The 23,803-nt window shown below is 33.5% G+C and overlaps 1 protein-coding gene across 2 annotated transcripts in view; it reads left to right on the top strand.

The window, feature by feature from the left end:
* The window catches only part of LOC126745595 (protein abrupt), a 147,100-nt gene extending 125,302 nt beyond the window's left edge, over nt 1-21,798 (top strand). For both annotated transcript variants that reach the window (XM_050453512.1, XM_050453511.1), the window contains exons 8-11: nt 1,650-1,926; nt 5,694-5,951; nt 6,014-6,255; nt 9,507-21,798. In XM_050453512.1, the coding sequence (XP_050309469.1) occupies nt 1,650-1,926; nt 5,694-5,951; nt 6,014-6,255; nt 9,507-9,724 (995 nt within the window). In that variant the 3' untranslated portion in view covers nt 9,725-21,798. The remainder of the gene's footprint in view (nt 1-1,649; nt 1,927-5,693; nt 5,952-6,013; nt 6,256-9,506) is intronic.
* The last annotated feature ends 2,005 nt before the right edge of the window (nt 21,799-23,803 follow it).

Raw genomic sequence — 23,803 nt, 5'->3', positions numbered from 1 at the left:
TCACTTTACTGATAGTGATTAACTGATACGGAGAGATAGTAAGACATCAAAAATCTTTTTACTAAAACTAAACTAAGGATGAAGTTCTAGTAAAGCTAGAAGGCATGTGTTGCTATAGCTGAAAGATCTTTAAAAGAATTCGTTGTTGTATGTTGGTATATAGAACCAACTATCAATATCAACATAAAAAAGTTTTTTAAATCGAGATTTAAGTCTACTTAACAGATAATTGCAATCAATAGTTTCATTTGCTAATTTAAACATAAATCTGCCTTAAGTCGTCTGAATTCAAGTGTGTCCTTTGATAACATTGACAAAATCTTTTTATAGTCAGTTTGACCATTAATTTGAGGAACTTTAAGCTTATAGGAACAATTTCTCAAAAATCTATTTTGCACCCTTTCAATGGCATCAATGTACAATCTATAACAGGGAGACCATACCGGACAAGCATATATTTCAAATCAGATCGTACTAATGAACAAAACAAGACTTTAAAAACGCTTGCAAAATCACGACTACATCTAGATATAAGACCTAAACTTTTATATGCATCCTGTGTAGACTTTTCAACATGTGGTACAAATGTGTTCTTGCTGTCTAAGATAATCCCGAGATCTTTTACCTCCCTTACTCTCTTCAACACCATAGAATCAATAACATAACCAAATAAAACTGGGTTGCCTGACCTAGAAAACGAAATTGAATTACAATTCAATACATTCAATTATAAACCATTGACAAAGGTAAAACAATGTTACAAAAATTCAAGTGTGATAATACTAATGACTCCCACAAACTAAGCCTTGTTGTTGTATCAAAGGCTCTAATACTATGCATATAGATTATGTTAGTCTTGTAGTTTTAGTCCTCCAATCTTTTCTAATGAAAAATATATTAATGCTTCAGCAGATCGTACCTTGTTTCTCTTTTTAATTTATTCTTTACTTCAATTTTTGATCCAATATAATTAGAGGTTAGACTAAAAAGGTCATGTAGTGTATAATATGTAAATATTTTTCCTTATCATGTTATGACCGATGTAGTTTTTGTTTGTAAAATATCTGTACAGAATTAATTAATTGAGCACTTTTTTATAAATAATTACTTTTATTTTTAGTGATTTAAATTGTATTACAAGTTTTCCTAATTAAAAATGTAGAATTAGAACAAAAAAGCCAGTTTTATATTAATTTTAAATGTATTTAAAATTAACTAGATCGGTTAAATAGAACCTAAATAAAACCAGTATTATTAGACTTAAATTAAAAATAGATATTCTCCAAAACAGTCATTTGTTAAACATTATAATTATGTAAATATAGTAATATGAAAGGAAATTGAAATAGATTGTACATTTTACTTGATAACCTAAACCACAATAAAATATATCATAATAATTTATGTAAGTAGTTTTTTTGCATTAAATGAAGATTACTATATCCTTTAAAATATAAGTGCGATTAATTTAAATACGTAGGTTGAAGTTAAGTAAATACTATGATTGAAATTGATTTATGTTTTCTCGATATATCTTAAATAAAAAATTGTGTATAAAAAATGACGTCCAGAAATTTTGGGTAAACAACAAAACCTTAAAATTTATTTTAGTACTGACTGAAGTAATTAAATATAATTATTTATTCCAGGTGCTCGACGTTCCTTAGACATGATGCGAGTTCGAGCAACAGACCCCCGTCCATGTCCGAAATGCGGCAAAATCTACAGGTCGGCTCACACGTTACGGACACATTTGGAGGATAAACACACCGTCTGTCCGGGATATCGATGCGTCCTGTGCGGGACAGTAGCTAAATCTAGGAACTCCTTACACTCGCATATGTCTAGGCAACATAGAGGAATCAGTACGAAAGATCTACCTGTGTTACCTATGCCGGCACCGTTTGATCCTGAATTAGCTAGCAGGTCAGAACAATAGTTTTTATAAATTATATTATCTGTAAAATTTGAGTAATTTATATTGTCCAATAATAAATTTCACTATTTTTTTTCATCTTTTTTAATTTTTAAATGTAGCTGTAAGGCTTTATATTATGCTTCCAGTAAATTCCTTTTAACTCTCTATGAAAGATTTTATTTTTTATCAAGTGTTTTTTTATGCTAGGGCTCTTGTTAGCCCTCGTAACTCTTGCGGCTATAATTTATTAGTTATTGATTCTAGAGGCAGGTACTAAAATCGCTATTACTGCCAGTATTTCAATATAAGCAGAATAAGCATATTTTAGCTTTATATAAGTTAAGATCTATTGTTAAATTTCATGAATACCATCATCGTAAGATTTTTATTTCAAATTAATGGAGATTCAGGTCTAATCATTAAATAAGCATACACGTTTACTTCATGCACTTCCCTTCGGTCTCAACTATTTGTAATGTAATATAATATAATTTAATGGGGTCTGGCCCAGGTCGGCTCTTTGTACTGCGACCATTGTTGATCTATCTATTCTATTTAATCAGCATCAGCTCTTTTACTAGCGCCAGCAGATCATCTTCACACAGCGTATATGTATGTAGAATCCTAAATCTCCTGTGGCCCAGTGCTCCACAATTTGCAGTCAAGTGTTCCATAGTGTTCTCGTCCTCCTTACCACAGAATCTGCTGATGTCTGTATCAAAGAAGCACATTCTTTATAGGTGGCAGGTACAGTAGCCTATGAGCGCTCTACCAGCGTCCCTGTATAGAAGTTAGGAACTTTTTGGAGTGATCTAATCCATTGGTGTCATTCCAATGTCTCGTTATCCTGGATTAAGTCCATTTCACAATCTCCGCTTTAAGGAAACTTTTGTTGAACCCAAAAATGAAGTGAGTCCATAAAGTTTCCCTACGATTGGCAAACCAAGAATATCTTAACTGTGTTCCCCTGTGTTCCCTTCCAGATAGGATTTCCGCAGTTTCCGATATCGCTTATAGTTCTCCTTGGAAAATTGTTGTATCCTTGCTCAGTGTCATGGACATGTGTGCTCTAGACCCACTATTCCTGTACCAATTCCTTGGAGCGGTTTTAATCCATTCGTGTTCCACATTTGCAATTAACTCTAAATTCTTAACCACCTTGGATTTGCGTACTATTCTTCTCCTGTAAGGAAGAGGATCATGTATTTCCTATCGAAGCATTATACCAGGTCCATAAGGGCAACCGTCTGAGACACATCAATTATATCTCATATTACCCGCAGGGTTTTTTTTTATTTTATAGTTGGACACACTTGCAAGGAAGGAAAACATATCGCGCCCGAAGGGCGGGAAGTGCGCGGAAGTTTCGGTGGATATTCGTCTTAAATTGCTGTAGATCGTAGGGTTCGCGAAACACGTCTGCGGAAAGTCCGTTCCAGAGTGCCGCTGTCCACCAGATAAAAGCATTCTGTTTTAGGAGTCTCCAACTCGTCCACAAATCCATGATTTATCACTGTCTGTCGTGTTCGTCGGGCAGGAGTCAAAAGTGGTGGAATAATCAGCTGTGCTATTTCTTGGGAACACTTTCCATTAAAGTATCTGTAAAAAAGAGATAAATCTCCCACGGCTCCTCGGTGTTCCACACTGTCAAGTTTACAGGTATATTCAGGGTTGTTGACAAGTCGTACAGCGCGATTCTGTATGCTGTCCAGATGTTTTAAAACATTCTTGGGAGCAGTGCTCCAAATGTATGAGCAATATTCCATGGTCAGCCAAATTGCCAGATGACCAATAAGGTTGCCTGCCCCCAAGATTTGTTTCCTATTAATCGAGATCGCTCTCCATATTAAGGGCCATATTAAGGGGTATACGATATAAAAGAGTCTCTATGCCCAGATTGATTTTATGAACTCTGTGATGCATAGGCATGCGAGTCTTTGTAGCCTGCACAGTTTTGATCTGGCTGTCTTCTGTTCAGTTTTTCTCCACCATACCAAAGCCTAATACAGTATGGTGGGTTCTACTATCTGGACATATCCAATAGATCATTTTGAGGCTTAGAGCCCAGGAACTACCAAGTAGTTATCTTGCCGTACAAAGGTTCTTCCAAGTGGCCTTTCCATATACTGGTTCGAGGTGAGTTTTCTATCCAAGGCAATACCCAGATGTTTCACCCTCCATCATTTCACCTTCTACAGATCCAAAGACTGGGATGTTCATCAACGTTTTCCAGGTAAATGATACAATGGGCGTCGTCATTAGGTTGATTAATAGCTTTTCCACAGTGCGTCCGCATAACCCATGGTTTTTGTGCCCTCTTCGGTTAAGGAGCCTGATCAGGTCATCCACCAATACGGTGGACATCTCGTTAACTGTAGTGACACTGATATCCGTGGATCCAAGTGGAAGATCTAATGTCTAATCGACAGCATCTTACTATCGTCGGTTCCGCTTTTCTATTAGAGAGTGCGTGTTTTGTTGCGAGGAAGTCCGTTTTATCTAAAGCACCTATAAATGCACTCAGGGCTATTTCCAGAGATTTCAAGGCCTTTCTTAAACTAATTTGTGCAATACGGCAATGAATAATTTGTCCTTCCGATAAGCGAATCGAAGTCTATGCAACGGATTCATGGAGAGTACCTCCATCCCGTAGTACTGATTCAATAATTTCTTAATTGTCTTTAACAAAGAATAGACTAATTGGCCTGAGATTCCGGGAGTGTGTTCTCACCTTTGGGTATGATTATGACCCCTACCGTCCTCCAAATCCTTGGAACATATCTCAATGTTAAGCTTAATCGAAAGATGTTAACCATCTCCGGATAGAAGATAGCATTTCCTCTTGACAACAATGGCGGAAAGATGCCACCTGGCCCCAGCGACTTGTAAAGTCTAAAGGGATTCACAGCCCATTCCACTCTCACAAAGGATCTTCCTGGTGACCTGGTCCGTCGCCCTAGTTAATATCAGAAGCTCCAAACTTGCAGTCAGGAAAGTCAGTTCTAAGGAAAAGCTCTTATGTCCAAATAAAAGGATCTGTGTTATCTCAGCTAGATTATATAGGTCTTAAATCCTTTTAACCTTCTTGGTTTTACCTCACCATATTCAAAATTTTGAACAGTTTAATTTTTGCAAAACATCTCTTATAATGCTCTTTTGATATGTCTATATCCAATCATAGAACAGCATGTTAATTTAAATGCGATCATCGTCACCTTAATTTGTTCATTACCACCATCATTGATCTACTTTTCTATAGAATATTGATATCGTTTTCTGGATGAGTATTAGGTCTCTGTATTTACGCAGAAAATGTCACGAAATATTCTGTCCAATGTGTTCCTTATTACAGTTTTTATCACCGGAAGTGGAATGTTATTACACTTTAGAATTTTTTAAATGGACTTGCTAAGAAGAGCCAACTTTTTTGATGACAAAATCTCAAATTCTAAAAAATGCTTTGCTTTAAGTTTTACTCTGTAATCCAGTCCTTGTTCATTGTATTCATTTTTGAATTAGAAATTTTAGAGCGAATAAAAAGAGAAAACAAGTCATCCACCTACTCAAACTCCAGTTAGGAAAAGAAGACAAACAATATTGAGGTTAATACAAAATTGAGTACACGTTATAGCTGCCAAGTGGTTACACATAAAGCTTCCAAGCAAATGATTTACTAAAGGCGCCAGTTCTAAATACTAAAAATTATATTTTGCATTTTCCAAATTATTAATAATCATTAAATATAAGAACCTAAATTAAACGAACTTTTTAATAGGTTACTAGCAAAAGCAGGAGTAAAAATCAGTCCAGCAGAACTAAGAGCGAGAGCATCACCAACCGGTCCACGACGGTCCGATGTCAAATTGGACGCAAAGAGCGCATTCTCAGGAGCACCATCCGAAGCCGGTAGTTCGATATGCGGAGATAACGATCCAGAAGACTTGACCGTAACGCAGTCCAGGTACGGTGGCATGGACCTTTACAATGCGATGTCACCACCATTAAATAGTCATAATAATTTTAAGAATAATAGGTAAGAATATTGGTTTGATGTCTTAGATGTTCTTAACCAAAATTTCCATTTAATGCACCTAGGTTTAACTCATTAAGTCCAGCAGTGGCAGCAAAAAGTATCGACTCGTTACAACATCTGTCCAAAGAACCTTATCCAGCTCCATTAGCTCCTCCAGTTTCCACAACGGGAAACACTACTGGATCGGCCATTCTAGATACATATTTGCAATTTATTACCGAGAATACTCAGATGATGGGTATGATCAATCCAGAAACTGCCGCAGCGATGCACGCTGCTAAGTTGGCACAACTTAATGCCATGGGTAGGTTCAAGAATAAGTAAACAATTAAAAAAATACATTATACAATATAAAGATAATTATTAGAATTGTTATTAGTATGATTAAAACTACAAACACGTACATTTAACAAAAGAAAAAATATAAATAGAATTAAATTATTTTAATAATTTCTATTAGGGAGTCTAAAATTGTCACCCAAGTAAAGTCGAAGTTTAATAGTTCTAAGTGGACATTTAATATTTGTAATATAAAATAATAATTAGATATTTGTACCTATAATAGATAGTGAACCTCATTATAAGTACGGCATTGATTCGTATGTACATATAGATGGGTGAACTTTGCAGTACAAAAAAATTACAACCAAAGGTGCTAACTTGCAGAGTTAAAAAAAAAAAAAATAGAGAATTTAAAAAACACAAAATAGAGAAGTCAAATATAAATAATCCTAATAAGTAAAAAAAAAAAATATTTTAATGATTCCTAATAAATAATTTGGTTTTGTCACGACTAATTTTATTAGTGAGCTATAAAACCTGCAGCCATTATAAAAATATTATATGATACCAACGCAATTATCCCAACTGCGTATTTTTGCCCAATAATCATTCCATATTTAATGTAGCAATGAAAGTTGCTACTTTATTGCAAAAAAGAAAATTGCGTAATGCAAAAGTACGGTAAAAGAAGGGTTTTTTAATCTTTAATTATCTTTCAACTAGCGGCATCTTTTAATCTCCTCCGTTTTTCCAATTTTTTTATGCCTTCCAGAAAATAGGATGTTGGATGTCATAAAAAATAAACATTTACAATTCCTTTTGGTAAATTTTTTAATAGAGTCAATTCAGTTTAATTAATTTTTCTTATTATAGCCCCAAAAAAAAGTATAGAGGTGATAAATCTGGCGACCGTGGGGGCCATTCAATAGGATCTCTTCTTTCAGTCTGGAAAACGTTCCTGGAAACGTCTCATTCAAATATTGTTGAACGAATAACGACTCCATAATCGATAATCTTAGCTAAGAGGGTGGGGTCTTAAAGTCATCTCAATTAGGTCTTCCTTGGACGTCATTGGGAGGGATAAAGACTCACGTCCTCAAAACGTCATTTTAAGTACGTTATGAAGAGCTTACATACAGTTGTCAAAAAAAAGTCATTTTATGACCAATTTAAGATCGCACTCTATTCTTGCTTAAAGGTAAAATATTCATATAGCTTTCCAGATGCATAATATTGAGTCTCGTTATATGTCGATTTTTCCACATTATATGATATGAGATAGTGATTTAACAATTTGCTCAATAATCTCCTCATTCGAAGGAAATCGTCGTTCAATTGGTGCATTAACGACGCATAATACGGCTCTGTTATCGCCTGTCCTTTTTACAAGTAATGGTGCCAAAAGACTGTGGCCATCGCATTGCCAGCTGATATTACCGTTTTCGCCTTCTTCAAAACTAGTTTTTCCTCAAAAATCGACTGTTCTGACGGTATTCTCATCTTTGAAGTCTAGTAGTGAATCTATGTTTTATACAGTTATGTAGCGTTGAAGAAACCGTGCAGGATTGGTACCAAAGAGCACCCAATTCGCCTCAGAGTCAACCGTACAATAATTGGGCTCGTTCTTCTCTGTCAGCAAACACGTCATCCATCTTGCTGAAACTATTTTCAGAATTTTTCGTTAAAAAATAAAGCGACTATACCTACTTAACTATTTCGCGGACTTTAATTCGACAATCACTTCAATCATCTTCTTGTGATTTGGTGACCAATGATGTATGATAGAAGTGGTGTTTTGTGGGTAAATTGGTCAAAGAAACCTATTGTAAACTAAAAAAAAAAACTTATACTAACCGTGCTTAAACTATATGCTTATATTACATAGAGATTTATGAAGGGAGGAAGGAAAAACTGCCAAAAACTCTTGCCGAAGTAGTTCTGTGGCATTAAATTATAAAAAGTCATCCAAAGCAAAAGATGCAACAATCTTTTACATCTCTGGGAAGTCCCAATTTAAAGCAACTTACAGTTTTCCTTTTAGTACTCATTTTTATGCAGAATATGCACTGGTCTAGAGGATTGGCCCTAAGGTATGCAATGATATCTGTAGGCAAAGTATTAGCCACTAAGCCCATAACCAAAACCTGACTAGCGACGAATTTACCCGCAAAACACCATTTTTAGTAGTCATTCTTACTGGACCGGGCATCCTGAATGCTGTTCATATTAAGGCCACGTGTAAAGTTATTTATCCAAGAGCAAACAGTTGCAAACACAGGAGCAAATGTGCCATGAACTCATGCATCTAACTCAAATTTTGTTTCTTTCGGTGTACAGCCTTTGAAACAAAAATATTTATTTACCCCTCGAAACTCACCTTTTCACAAGCTTTTTCTTCTCTTTTCTTCGGAAGCCTTTCTGATTGGTCCGAAAAGGCTAGATGGCTTTAGCTGCTTAGACCATTTAACCAATTACAGTATCCTCTACTAGTTTTCCGTCTCCTCGCCTCCAGTTTGTACCTGACTTGAAGGGGATTCACTTGGATCACTGTCTTCTTTGTTCTAAAATTGATGAAAACAAAGAAAACACAGTCACGGTCTCGCTCTCGCAATATATTATAACAGGCTATACGTGTTTCGCTCTAGCTAGAGCATCATCAGGCTTATGCTCATACCATTTTATTTTCACAATTTTTAAATCACACTCTTGTGTTTTCTTTGGTTTCGCCAATTTTGTATGTTGGTCTCTCTGAAAAGAATGGATTAGTATCTCAATCTTCTTGCGATTTTGATCAAAGGTCAATATTTTTTTTGTTGCAATATTGCCGATGTGTTAATCCATATTGTAGAATAGTTGCATCATCCTTATAGTCTTATGGTTGGAACGTTTGGTGTGATGCTCAAATTACGAGACAGTTTTACCATTATCATCTTTTTAGCATTATCCTTGTCAAAAAATTGTTGGGTGATTTTTTAAATACCCTAAGCGGTGCGGTAATGTGTTAAGAGTGTAGTTCTAAATGAGTTTTAAGTTCATTCTTTTATGTCTGTACAATTCAAAAGGTTTGTGCGTCAAGACAGTTCTTTAGGCCTCCTTAATCTAACATCGTCATATCACATCATATAGCAACACTTCAATGGTTACTAGTTCTATTTGCTTTAGCCTTCATGCAATCAATATTAAACATCATAAATTGCTCAAAAAAACTTATATACGTGCAGTAAATTTAGTGCACCTTAAAAATTAAATCATAATTCTTATTAATGATTACAGGCATGGACAAAGGAATGCAACAGCATTTTCTAGAAAAGATGCATCAACAAATGCAGAGCGCCAATGATCTAATGATCAAAAGGGGCGACGAGAATGACAGGGGCATGATGAACGAGAGAAGTAATATGGGACATGAAGAAGGTGATAGTTCAGGTGGTGAAGAGGAGGATTATAGTGACGAGGAGGTCGAGCCTGAAGGTGTAAAAGCCGGCGAATAGTTTTCGTTTTGTTTTAAAAAACAATTTTATAAAGGTGATATGATTTGTTAGATCAAAAAGTGTTCTTGCTGCCGCTGAACTTGCCATGTAGATTTAGAAAGGAAAACCACACCTGTGTATAAATTCACCTTGACTACCTCAGTTTGTTTTACGTTCTGGTTTTAGTAAATACAGTTAAAAAGTAATTATTCCGATCCATCTACCTCAGTAGAAATTACACAAATGTAAGTAGTAAAATAATAAATTAGTGATCGCACTATACGCCAAGATAATAAGGGTTAATGATGTATACGGTAAATATTATATTATTGCTATATTACGTTTATACCTCTACAGTGCATTATATTGTGCGGGTAATATTGGTGTTTTTAGATGCCTCTCTTATTATTGGTAGATTCATATTTAGAGTGAGATTTTTATTATATATATATATATGTATATTGTATACTTCCTTCGAGTAAAAGTTAGAAAAATCTTAAAAGAATATTCTTTTAAGGATTTTTTAAAATAATGTCCTCTAATGGCAATAAATTTTAGAACAATCTTGTAGCGTACTGATATACTGTTGTATACTCGTCATAGTAAACTAGGAAATATGTGTTTCTTAACTGCCGTAAAATACAAAATCCAGCAAAATCCGGGTGAAAATGGTACAAAAATCAGTTTTGCCTTCAAAATAAATATAAATTCATATTTTTATAAACGATTTTCCATAATTTAAAAAAATGGCAAATCTTCCTTGTAAATGTTAGCTTCCAAATGAATTTTCAAATATGCTAAAAAAATAATATGCTTCCATAAAAAGCAATTCTTAGATATTACAATCAGTAAGTTGTTAGGTAAGTTAAAAAGGTAATTGGCTTTGACTCAGGATTAATTAAAAGTATATCATGAATATATCTCCAAAGTACAAAATAATCGGTTAATATCAAAAATCATTGTTGTGTTGTTCATGTTATGTCTTATTGTTATTTTTAATTAACTGCTATTTGTTTCTCTTAATACAATTATAATTAATGCAAATTCAAATTGTTAATTATTTTTTGTTTTGTTGAAACTGCTACAAGATGCACAAGAGCGTAGTGTCCCATTTTGATTTCTGGTTTTTATAAATTTATGGCAGATTATGTAAAAGATCTGTAGTTTTTTTCTCAAGTAACCTTTGTTAAAATACTTTAAAATTTTGTTTTAATGATTTTTTTTTAAAGAAAATTAATGATGTACTAGTAGAGTTATGTATAAAATCACTGCGATGAAAAAATAGTTCTAATGGTTAGTTGCGTCGACGTTTCTGGAATATTCCTATTTGTGAATATTCCTCTAATTAGAAAAAGTAATCTGAGATCAAAAAAATTCTTGAGGGCTTGTGAATATTCCTGGTTTTTCGTATTTACACATTGGCAATATAGCGCTTAGTACACTCATGCGTTCTAAGCCTACGATATACTATATCGTAGTTCAAAGCTCATTGAATGATTTCTCATTTTGGCACGTAATCAATTAAATATTCGAGTAACACTCTATGGAGCCATCAATGAAGCTAAAGAAGTCCATTTTTTCATTAAAAAATATCAAACCTTTTTTTACTTTTTTTATGATAGCAGCAAAATCTCTAATCTAACTCTTGATAATTTTACTAGCAATAACGTCTGCAGTATTAATATCGCCTTTATCAATTACTTTGCCTCTAGATGGCAAAGAAGAACTTTGTGTGCTACAAAATATGTATCTCTATAAATAGGACTTTAGCCAATTCCAGTCTAATATTTAGCCAATCATTTTCACGTTTAAATTTTCATAGAACCCTCACAGTTCTTTGTTCCTAAGTTTTCAAGTTTTCTCATTATGAAAATATCCGAGTTTCTAAGTTTTTTCAAGATTATTTTTTTCTCTTTCTTTATGTCATATATGTCAGGGGTCACGTATAAGGGGCCCATCCATAAGTTCCGTAAGACCTTTTTTAACCATTTAGGACCCCTTCTTTCCCTCTGTGTAAGATTTTATAAGATGTTTTTTGTTGTCAACGTATGACAAACATTTTTGTTTTTTTCCTTGCTGTTCATGTAATGTGATAGAGATCAATTTCGTTATTCTAATAAATGTAGGAAAATTATCAATACATTTCTTGACACAACCCGTAGAGAAAACTGTGTAGATTTAAAATTATAATAGTAATATTTGCACTAAGGTTCATGCTAATCACAGTTTAGATGTCTTTTGATTCTTATATAATTCGATTTGTATCCTATACATGTTAGTGAAAAGTATAAAGGGTTCATCAATGACAATCAAACATCTTTGGTTCAAACGTCATTTTACAATGGACGGAATAATCGGTACTGACTCTTTCTGCCTTTTCACATTCTTCAACAGGTTCCACATCTATATCTTAATCGTCAAGCCACTCTGTATAGTCAGATGAATGAGGTTAAAGGATAAGAGATTTCTACCATGTTAACCCTGCAATATTGTCAAAGGTTAATTTTTTTATGTTCCGCACATTCATTACCATACATTTTTAACAGAAAAGATTTTTCTTTGATGCAAAATGAACGCCGCATTTATCGGATGTACGTTCTTTGATGCTGCATCGAATACTTAAGTAGTAAAGATCATAATGTGTTAATTTATTATAACAAACGTTTTTGCGTTTCTGAATATCTTAAAGTGAACAAAATTCTGATTGTACGATGTGTTTTGGAGGTGATGTGATTAAAGCTAGAGTTTGTAGTATTGGGACAACTGGCGATAGACAACTGTTAGATAAAATCATGCGTGAATCATAACTGTGGTATTATATTTACATATTCACTGGTATTCCTGCACGTGGATAAAATACTATTCCGGAGTTCATGTTAGAAGTTCGTTGTTGTTATCAGTATCATGTGGATCAGGCAACTTCATTATCATCTAAAGTAAGAGCATTTCAAATATCAGCAAGAGTATTTTCTGCTTGGGCGAAATTCGGCAACTCGTGTTCTTCGTCAATAGTTTTCTGACTATCAGCGAGATGATTTTCGAAAGAATCATGTGAAAAAACCAGCCTGTCAGCTGGTGACTTAGTGCGGCCATGCGTCGTTCAACTCCGTTGAAACAGCTACTATCAGGAGCATTTGTAGCGATCATGATGCGTCAAGGTTATAGGATTTGAAATGAGAAATAGCTTACTCGATGACTTAAGGGAGTCGTGGGTTTTCATCTAGCCCTTCATTGACGGTCATGATCACAATAAGTTTAACGAAGCCTTATGGAGTTTTCGCTAGGTGTTAAAATTCTGGAAGCTTAAGTAATCTTTAAAAGTTATTACCAGAAGAACTTGCAGAAAAAGACGAATGTATTACGTATCAAGTTAAATCACCCCTTCGGGATCGCATATTTTTCTATCTGTAGTTGGAATACCTGCGTATACAGCGGGAATCAATTTGTGTCTTTCAGCCATGACCCAATCATGGTCAGGCATTTGCGCTAGGTAATCTTCTAAGTGCATGATAAAATATGCTTTGTTTGTTATTCGTGATTTATCATCTGATAAAACATCAAACGCTTGAGCCTAAAATTTATTATAAAGCTTAACTAATGCCGCGACTTGGCTCAATTTACAGTACCATGCTATCAGTTGTTTATCAGCTATTTCTCACTTACTCTCAATATCCATTTATTAAACCCTTTTAAATCACTTTTCTTACTATTCCAAAATTGATTTGTCTCGATCTGACAAATTTGGCAATACTTTTAAGGATAACCTTTCACCCAAGAATTGTAAAGAGGCTGATGTAAGTTTCCTGACATTTTAACATTTTTGATTTTTTTGAAATCTCGATAAAATTCTTTAGAACTTACAACATGGCACTTTGATTCAACCTCCAGACATCGCGCAAATGACCAATGATGCACAACATGTACTCTGTTTAATCGGTAGTAGACAACACTATTATCGATATTATGCACTTATATAGTATATATAGTATTAATGGATACTATAATATGAGTATTGTTGTTTATATTAAAGGACTAATCACTGTATCTAAATGTAACGTTTTTTGTGCTTAATTATTCTCTCATGAATATTGGACTTTACTAACCATATAGACTTCCTGTACCTAGTATAAATTCTACTCAAATAATCAGATTGAAAATTTTATTGAAATAATTGTTTTTTACGTAAGCTTCTTAATCACCTCTCCCCCTTTCCCTGCGTAAGATTTTGTAGGATGAAGTAAAACCTTCTTTCTCCCTAAACATCTTACGACATTTATGGATGGTTCCTAACATTTAAGTACTAAAAACCAATAATAAATATTATCTTGCATTAATAGGATAATCATTAACTATGTTTGAAGTCTCTGCAACAGCAATAACAATTAGACCAATTAAGTCGGTATTTATCAAATAATAAAATCTACTAGAAATACTTGCAGCTTTAAAAAGGAAAATCTTCGTAAATTATTAAACTAATAACTATGCATAGACCTTTCCAGATTGTTTTTGACTTAATCTTATTGTTTTGTTTTATGGCCTTTCCGTAGTTATTTTTGGATTAAAATTTGTTTTTATCTACGTGATTAGCCATAAATTTATGGGACACCACTGTACTTATACTTGCTTCCAGCAATATTCTATTTTACGGTTTATTCGTCAAAGGAGCGTTCAAAGGCTCCGCCAGCGGCAACTTTGATGATAAAAAAAGCCGCAAAACAAAATACACTAGTTTATACGAACAATGTGCTTCGACGAAAAATCGTTTTTTAGTCTAACTTCTAATCCGAAAATGACTTTTTTTTTTCAGAGAAACGTTTTTGAAATTTTTGTTTATGCCATAGTGCAGGTAATACATTAACAGTAAGCATAATTTTTTTGAAGAGCGTGTATTTCGAGAGGCACAAATATTACGTTTACGGCAATATATGATTTATGTCAATTAAACTCGTAGTTTTTGCAAAACAACAGTTGAAAGTTGCAACAAAGAGCATTTTGAAATTTTTACCAAATTGTCAAAAGTTCTGGAACAAAAATTTTGTTTATATCATCAAAAATTATGTGAGCTCAAAGACAATTTTGTCACCTACATTTTTAGCCTAAATGAGTCCAAAGCAAATGAAAAGCGTTAAAGTTATGACGCGTAATGTCAACGTATGAGATTTTGCAATTTTTGACAATATTTGAGGTCAAAAATACGTTTTTACTCTTAAACATCCAGTAATAGTCGATCATCACGCCTTGATCCCAAGAGCCCTCATAACACTTTTCAGTTCTGCAGCAATGTCTTGATGAAATCGATTGCCTTATTCATCACCTTCAACACCTAAATTCGAGGGGAAAAATTGAAATGACTGTGAAGTAGCTACGTTTTCAAAGACATGCGAGCACCTGTGAACATAAACGAAGTTAAATATTAGTTTCTTAGTAATATGATTCCAGTAATTTGATATATTATAGAGTGTGTATATTTTCCAATAATAACCAATAGCATTGATGTTTTTTCGTCATTGCATAAATCAACTAACGGTTTGTGCTCCTGTTGTTTCCTAATATTCCATGAGCAACTTTTTGGTAAGCTCTCCAAGCTTTAGCTTCGGAGGATTCTAAGCACTGTGTAGTGACGAATATACCCGTTTTGATTTTCTCTGTTGACAATTTTGGGAAGTTAATTTTTAACTATTTCAGAGCTGTATTTTTTGGATTTTTTGCCAAATCTCTTGCAAAATTTTTCATTATCCCATAAGCCAGTGTGCGAAGGAGGGAATCCAACTTTTTTTTCTCTCATCTAGTGCTTTTTTGATAACGTTGCTTTTTCATTGGACGTGCTTTACACGGTTCGGCCAATTACGTTGAGTAAAATGTTTTTCATCTGCTCTGCTGTTCCAAAAAGGCAAAAAACTAATGTATTTTTATAGCAACGTTGCAGACCAGTCAGTATAGCGACAACTTTTAAATCTCAGCATATCTTTCAGTTATATGAACTGTAGTTAATCAGTTGAAGTACCTCTTCCATCGTCTCGTACGTTTCTTTGGCATTAGGTGAGTAATGGAGATCGATGGTTTCTTGTTGCCTTTGTGCAATACTGCACCCTTAACATCATACTTGCTACCATTAATGAATAGACGCCACTCGTTCGGTTCATCAGTTTCTTCAAGTAAAACAAACAACTCATTTACATTGTTGCAGTAGCAAAAATCTTCTGTTTTTAAGAAATATTGATGAAAGTTTTTACTGCGATTTCGGTAATACGCTACAGTAATACCACATTCCAAATAACCGCGTTCCTGTTAATGTTAAGCGAGAAGTTCCGATTTTTTTTATAAGTTGAGATCACGATTTAAATCGTTTAATGCTATTTGATGTATTATTACCAATTTTTTACTGTGTTTGGAATAGGGTTGACATTTAAAATCGAAGAAGTGTTGAGAATTGACATTTCGGGTACTGGAAAGAATGTGGTGCGGTCTCTTTCACTGATGATACCTCGGGATACACAGCTATACTGTATTTTCCTCCTCGAATTGTAGTGGGAAAAAATAGCATCAGTCACAATGATTAAGGCTTTGCTAAGCTCGTTCAACTGTACAAAAGATATAGCGCAGGCAAAGTTGGGAATCCACGTTTCCTCTAAATTTTTTGCTCGGAAATCAAAACATTGCTCTTAAGCTGCTAAGATATGTGTGGTGAGCTTTTTGCGGGCACTTTTATATGAATATATACAAACTACAAATAAAACAGAACTTATCTGATGCGTTCTTGCACATTTCAGTGTACTTTCTTATCATAAATAAACGCAATAACACAGATATCATAAATAAATGCAATAACAAGGGTAACAGTTAATAATTATTATAGTAATATTTAGTAAATTACAAACTACACAGACAAACCAAAAAACATGGCCACACTCCACAGCGCATCATCGCTCCGACAATTAGTACAGATTTTCGTATAAAATGAATATTGGTTTTAATAGTGACCCTTAGAATAATTATTTAGTGTGACTCAAAACACAGGATGTCATTATTCACTTTAGTTCGGGACTGCATACATCAGGAGTATATAGGGTAATCGCGCGAGAGATGAACCACCTTTTTAATTTTTGCTGTGAAAAATCTAAAAATAGTTTAATATTATTTGAGGAAAAACATTTATTACTGAAAAACTGTAATTAAAACAAATGGTATCTTCATTGAAAAGCTCTAAAACATCAACTGGTTTTTTACTTAAAAAATCCATTATAAAACCCTAAAATAGTCCAACTCTCCCTGAATGTGTGAGTTAGTTGAACCGCATACTTGGTGTAGTTAAAGTATAAATAGTTATAAGTAATCCTATAAAAACTAAAGTATTATTAATGGAACAAATTATTGCATCTTAAACTAACAAGGACCTTTCTTGCCACATCTGTCGCACATATTTTCATATTTTTAGCAGGATTCGTGGAGCCAGCGAGTGCATACAATACGTTGTATCCAATTGTCAGTCTTGGTTTTTTTATTATAATTTTCTTTACAGCCAGCATAATCTTTCTCTTGAATTGTATTGGTGCTTTGTATTTTCCTTTTAGCAATCTGTTCTGGAAACGTTAAAATTAGTGCAATTATCCGGCTTCACTTTTTAACAGAGGCCACGTCTTCTGCACGTTTAGTAACTGGACTTATCATATCCAGCATCTTACCAGGAATTAGGTCACTAAGATTTTCGTTCGCCTAGTTGTTTTGCACGGGGTTGGCCATATTTTTTTTCCTTTTATTACAGGAGAACGATGTGAAATAAAACTATTTGACTTCGGTTCCCAATGAGAACATCCTGGTTTTCCAGGAGTTGCAGTTGTCCCCATTCGAAACCAAAAAAATAAATGTTTTAACCTCATTCCATAAATTAAGGAGAATATTCTCACCAAATTTTGACTGGTATTTGCAGATTGCTATATTTGAAGGTTGTTAAAACTATTGTCGGACCGAACAGCATATTCTGGTATTGCCTTTGGTCAAAAAACAGAATAATTCTGGTACCTCCAAAACTAGTTATAGTGTTACTTGCCCAGGACTCTGTCAGAAGTTGACCAAATTGAAGCCTTCCTCTTTTCTTGATGAATTGGTTTGCCCGAAAGTATTATACGCTGAATAATAAATGTGCTCTTAGCGTTTTATATACCGCTTTATAAAGGGGCTGAAGTGGTGTGCGCTGGAATTTTCATCAGCAAATTCAAGCATTTCGCAAAGGTTGCAGTGAGATCTATGGCCATCACGGATTAGAAAAGCCTTTTTTACTGGTTTTCGAGGCATAAAATATTACAATAAACTTACCATTATAATAAGCAACAACACTAATTGTTTCGCCTTTTTCTCCCGATGTACTGGAGGTTACTGCTTTTGAATCTTTGCAGCAATCACTTGTCCTTGTAAAATAGTTGTCAACAATTTCTCGACATACCGCTGTCAAGCGATTTACTGATACACTTCTGCAATTCTTATGCTTAGATCTCCATGGCGGTTAAGAAAAACATGCAACAAACCTATCCTGCTATTTCAGTGGTCTCATTAAAATGATGTTTCAGCTTTAATTGTTCTGCAAGTGGAAGCGCCATATGTCGCACATCTGCTCGTGTAGGGCAAAAGCAAATTTTTGAGTTTTTAAATATGCGCTACCAGCCTGCTCTCATTTTCTTCCCCTAAGTTGACCAGATTTCTTCTCAGCAAAGCCTTTGGTATAATAAAATCCTTCGCTGCTGAATTGACACCCATTGTCCTAGTCGCTATGGCCTCAATAGCATTTCTGAGATCCTCTTCCGACCAAGTCGCTCTTTCTGAACGCAACTATCTCTGATATTTCGTGGGCATTCTAAAAAAAAAACAATATATTATAGCTGGTCCAACTATGCCAATGCCATCTAGTTCATCTGTGCCATTATTAAAGATTAGATAGACCACTACGTAGTTCATAATAAAATCAAAAATATACATTTGCGATGTTTATAAATTAAAATATAGACACTAGCGTGACAAAATTTTACTACAAAACGGCATTTTTTACTTACGTTTAGTCAGAAGCACAATTTTAAAATCATATTAGAAAGTTTTCCTCCACGTGCACAAGTCAGGTTAATTTCTGTTTAAAAACTGCACTTATACACATCGGAACTACTGAACATCGACTGATCGATGGTTCATCTCTTCCGTAATTACCCTATGCGGGACAATCACGAACTTAATATATATACCTGGACTGCTAATGCATATGACCACGATACCCAAAAATGACCACTGCCTGGGGGCCGCCATTTTTATAGTGGTTGTGTTCTTTTGATGTTGGTCACTCTTAACATTTTTAGTGTTGCCAACAAAAAATATATTGAATAACGGAATTGATTTAAAATGATGAAAAATATATTGAATCAGCTATATTTTGATTTTTATAGATGGTTGTACCTATTAATGTGGAAACACGCTGTACATGGAAGGAAAGTAAAACTCGAAGTAGTAAAAATAGAATGAAAATAAAAAGTGCTTTTAACTGAATTTGTTAATACAAGTAAATACAAGCAAAAATGTAAACGAAGATCATTATTTTCAGGGTATTTGGATTTATAAGATTCAAGATTATCAGAATAATAAAACAAATATTTTAAAGTGCATGCATCTTATTCCAAGTTGATTGAAATTTTGTCTCATTTTAGGTGAGGATTACTTGTTTTCATAAATTTTAACGAAATTCTTAAGAAAGTACAAGAAAAATCACAGATCTAACGCAACTATCTTAAATTCCTACCTATATGTAACTCTCTATTTTGTATCTCTCTATTTTGTATTTTTGTAAACTTAACCTCTCAAAAACTTTAATTGTTTTATTTCCCTATAACTGGCATAACTAAAATTTGTCAGAGTGACCAACATCGAAAGGACACAATCACGCAAAATGATGGCCCCCCAAGTAGTAGTCATTTACTTTTCATTGAATTGGCAGTCCAGCTATATTTATTAAGTTCGTGAGGACAATTAGATTGCCTTCATTTACGTAACACGTCATAACTTTTACAGATTTTCTTGGATTTGAACGAACTTAGGCTCAAAATGAAGGTGACAAAAAAATCTCAAAAACTACGACTTCAATTTACACAAATCGTATATTGCCCCGAAGGTTATAGCCTTAGCCTTTCAAAAATTCACGCACTTCAAAAAAAAAAGGCAATTTCGAAATCGGTTCTGTGAAAAAAAAATAGTCATTTTCGGTTTCAGCGCCCTGAGATTAGTCTGAAAAACCCCTTTTTGTCGAAGTACAATGTTAAAAGTAAATATTTGTAAACCAGCGTTATCGTTCACGAAAACTATATCGTTATTCCATTAAATACTCTACTGCAAAAAGAGATACCCTACTGCATTGGAGGATTTACGTTTTATTCTGGAAAGCAATAAAACAAAATTCTTTATTGTGGATTAGTGGGATTCTGTGACATGAACTATTTCAAACTGTTTGGCATATTTAAAACTGTATAGAAATAGTATTTTACATAACAGAATTCTTGTAAAAAAAAACGAGAAAGGACCGATCAATGAGACATGAATGAAGGTCTCTCGTTCTTTTCCTAGTACAAAATATGAATCGCCAAAAGTGAAACTGTCTTTTTTGTGCATCACAGTTTTAGTACGTTCTATTTAAAATGATATTAGCTCTAAAATTTTAATAAAAGCACTTTCTGACAATAGGCTACCCTTTTGTATATCATGTTTTTATTAGAGGCTTGTACTTAATAGTTTAAGTTATTCCCGCTTAAAATAACGTTGCAATATTTAAGTATTTAAGGCGTACTTAACTTAACTGTTTTAAAAAAATTAGGTTCATGCTTTATTCATCCTTTAAACATACGCCTCTGGTTTTTGTCTTACATAAAAACCATCATTTATAAAAATAGATCTTAAAATAGGTTGTTGTTAATTATTATATAAGGTTTAGCATTTAGAATGTTATATATTGCCAGTATATAGGCTGCCCCAAGGTTAAAGGGTACAGCCTGTAGGCCATAAGAAAGCATTTTCTTAAAAAAAAAAACAAATTAACCAGTGATGAACTTTTTAACACGGGTCTGTTTTGTGGTTTTTATTAATATTTTAAAATAACGTTTAATTTTGTAAATAGTTATGTTAGTTAGTAGTTTCTGAAACTGTTAGATTTCTTGTTTATATTGCACAGTTTTACCCCGGAGGTACGATCTACTTAAAAAAAATGATCTGATGTTTTTCTGTCTTTTTTATATTATGTATTTATATTTCTTATGTATAGATATTCCCTGGTACCTTTAAATAAGAGGTACTGGTTTTTACCTACCTCAACAATATGAAATATGTTAAGCCAGATTTATTCATATACACAGGCAAAGTAATGTTATTTTTTAAAACAGATACTCCCATAGTAATTAGCAGTGATTTAAACTCAGGAAACCTATATAATATTAGTGCCATATTTTTACACATCACCTTTTTTTTGTGGATTCAAAAAAAAACATAATAAGTAATAAGAAAAGCAAATAAGTAGAATATGCTGTGTTCCTAAAGATATATTAACGGTTCTCCAACAATACCAAAATCTATGATACTCATGTATATATTTTTTTGTATATAAAACAAAAAGTAGCTCGTTTTATAATAATTGTTGGGGAATCGGGTGCCTTTTTTAAACTAAATAACTGTAAATCGGTTAATGGCCGATAAGTTCCTAAAATTCATGTCCCTTTGCACGGCAATTCGTAAAGAAACTAACGCGTAAAAAGTTGCAAACTTAGAGGTAAAAAGAGTGTGACGCCTGAAGAAATTAGTATCGTGAGTAGAAAAATTATACTTTAAGCAAGAATCAAGTTTTAATTAAAAAGTTTTTTTTTTGTATGTTCATTAAGTATGCGTCCTCTAAACGTTGTATTAACAATATTATTTGCATTTCTTTAAAGTTTATTTGATTTTTTGAGATAGAGGTAGGTGCAATAACTTGTTAAATATGAGTTAGAAGTTAATATTTTTTGCATATTTGCCATATTATTATGTTAATAATACGTTTGTGTATCGTTTATATACTTGAATAAAATATATTAAAAATTTAAGTTTATTGTTTATTATTAAAACCTCATTATTTTAAGTATTCGGTATTTTAAAAATATTTTTGCTGAAAACAACACAACTTAATGGTATTCCAGTATAATTAATAAAATTACAACAAATTAAACAAACCCGGAATTATTATAAAATTATCAAATTTTCTATTATGCGACTAAGGTAAAGGAAAGTGCGTGTTTTTAAACGGACAATGCCAAAATATGCTACTATTAATATGTAATATTTTTTAAATTGAAGTCAACTAATATGGATAAATAAAAAAATGCATATATTTTGACTCTAAAACTAGCAAAAAATTACTCTTTAATGAATTTTTTGGGATTTAAGTAGAGCCAGTATGCTTGCATCTTTGGAAAGTATACGATTCTTATTATTTAAAAGCCAACTTGTTGGGATCACACCACACCTTATCAAGAGTCAGATCCCTTTCAATGGCAACTCTCATTGTTTTAGGGTTGGTAACATGCCATAGTATAGTGGTACCGTCGGCAAAAAGTGTAAACTTTCCAGAAACAGGGACCAGAGGCAGATTATTGACGTATAACGAGAACAAAATAAAGTCGAGTCCTGGAGCACACCAGCATTAATAAGTAGCCTACCATACTTTTATTAAATTCAAATGCTTTATTGTCTGAAAATTTACATTTTATCGACAAAGCTAAAGGAAAAAAATACAAATATAAACAAATAACATAAAAACATAAAAAATACTCAGACAAAATACACACAAAGTAAATAGGTACGTAACAAAACAAAAATACTGTACAAATTATCAAATTGTACAATTTGGTCGAAATACATAAATAAAATAATTTTTATATACAAATATACAAACAATTAAATGTATAAAATTGTCAAAAACCTTAGTCTCAAAAAAAAACATACAATAAAAAGCAGGCAAACATTTTGCAAATAAATAGGTAGCTAATAACGCCAGTGTGTGTGCTTTAAAAGGAAATATTAAAAAAGTCTTCTACTGTATATAGGGCTTTTTGCAGTAGTAGAGATTTTAGGGCATTGCGAAATCAACTAAAAGTAGTCATCGATTTTATTACGAAAGGCAGATGATTGTGCATTTTTATTGCTGCATAAAGTATAGAGTTCTTTACTAATTCCGACCGTGGAATTGGCAGATGAAGATTATGATCAACGTTCCTTAGTGAATAGCTGTGGGATGGTCTTTCTGGAATCTGTGACACATGTTTGCGGATAAGGCAGATAGATTCAAATATAAATAACGAGGGAAGAGTAAGGATCTTATATTTTATAAAATTTACTTGGCCGTGAGCTCTACTATCAAGTCCTAGTAAGTAGCGAAGCGCTCTCTTTTGAAGTTTAAATATACGCTCAAATTGGGTCTTGCAGCATGTACCCCAGAATGGAAGGGCGTAACGAAGATGTGACTCAAAAAGAGCATAATAAACTTATGTTCAGGCTGGCCAGGTCATTTATAAACAGCAGAAAGAGCATAGGACCCAAAACGGAACCTTGAGGTACCCCACATTCAATTGGTTTACAAGAAGATCTTGACGTATCGACCTTTTCAAGTTGACTTCTGTTGCACAAATATGACTTAAACCATTGAAGGAATATATCTCTGAATCCATAGTGCTGCAATTTGTTAATTGAAATAATGTGGTTTACGCAATCGAAAGCCTTTGAAAAGTCACAGAAAATTGTTGCTGTTAAGTAATTTTTGTTGATATTTGAATAAACGCTGTTAAATAGGGAGAACATAGCATCGTTGGTGCATTTTTTGCTTAGAAATCCAAACTGATAAGGGGTTAAGATATTATATTTAAACAAAAATGACAAAAACCTTTTTTTAGCCAGGCGTTCTATGATCTTTGGGAGGGTTGGAAGAAGTGCAATTTGACGATAGTTTGAGGCTTGATCTTTATCTCCTCCTTTATGTAATGGAATGATTATTGCAGTTTTAGGGCAGTTTGGAAAGACCCCATTTTGAAATGACATGTTGATTAGGTCTACTAA

Source organism: Anthonomus grandis, chromosome 16 (genome assembly GCF_022605725.1).
Source record: "Anthonomus grandis grandis chromosome 16, icAntGran1.3, whole genome shotgun sequence".
In the NCBI taxonomy this organism is placed as follows: Eukaryota; Metazoa; Arthropoda; class Insecta; order Coleoptera; family Curculionidae; genus Anthonomus; species Anthonomus grandis.
The sequence above is the reverse complement of the archived record's forward strand: the minus strand, read 5'-3'. Positions and strand labels throughout refer to the sequence as shown.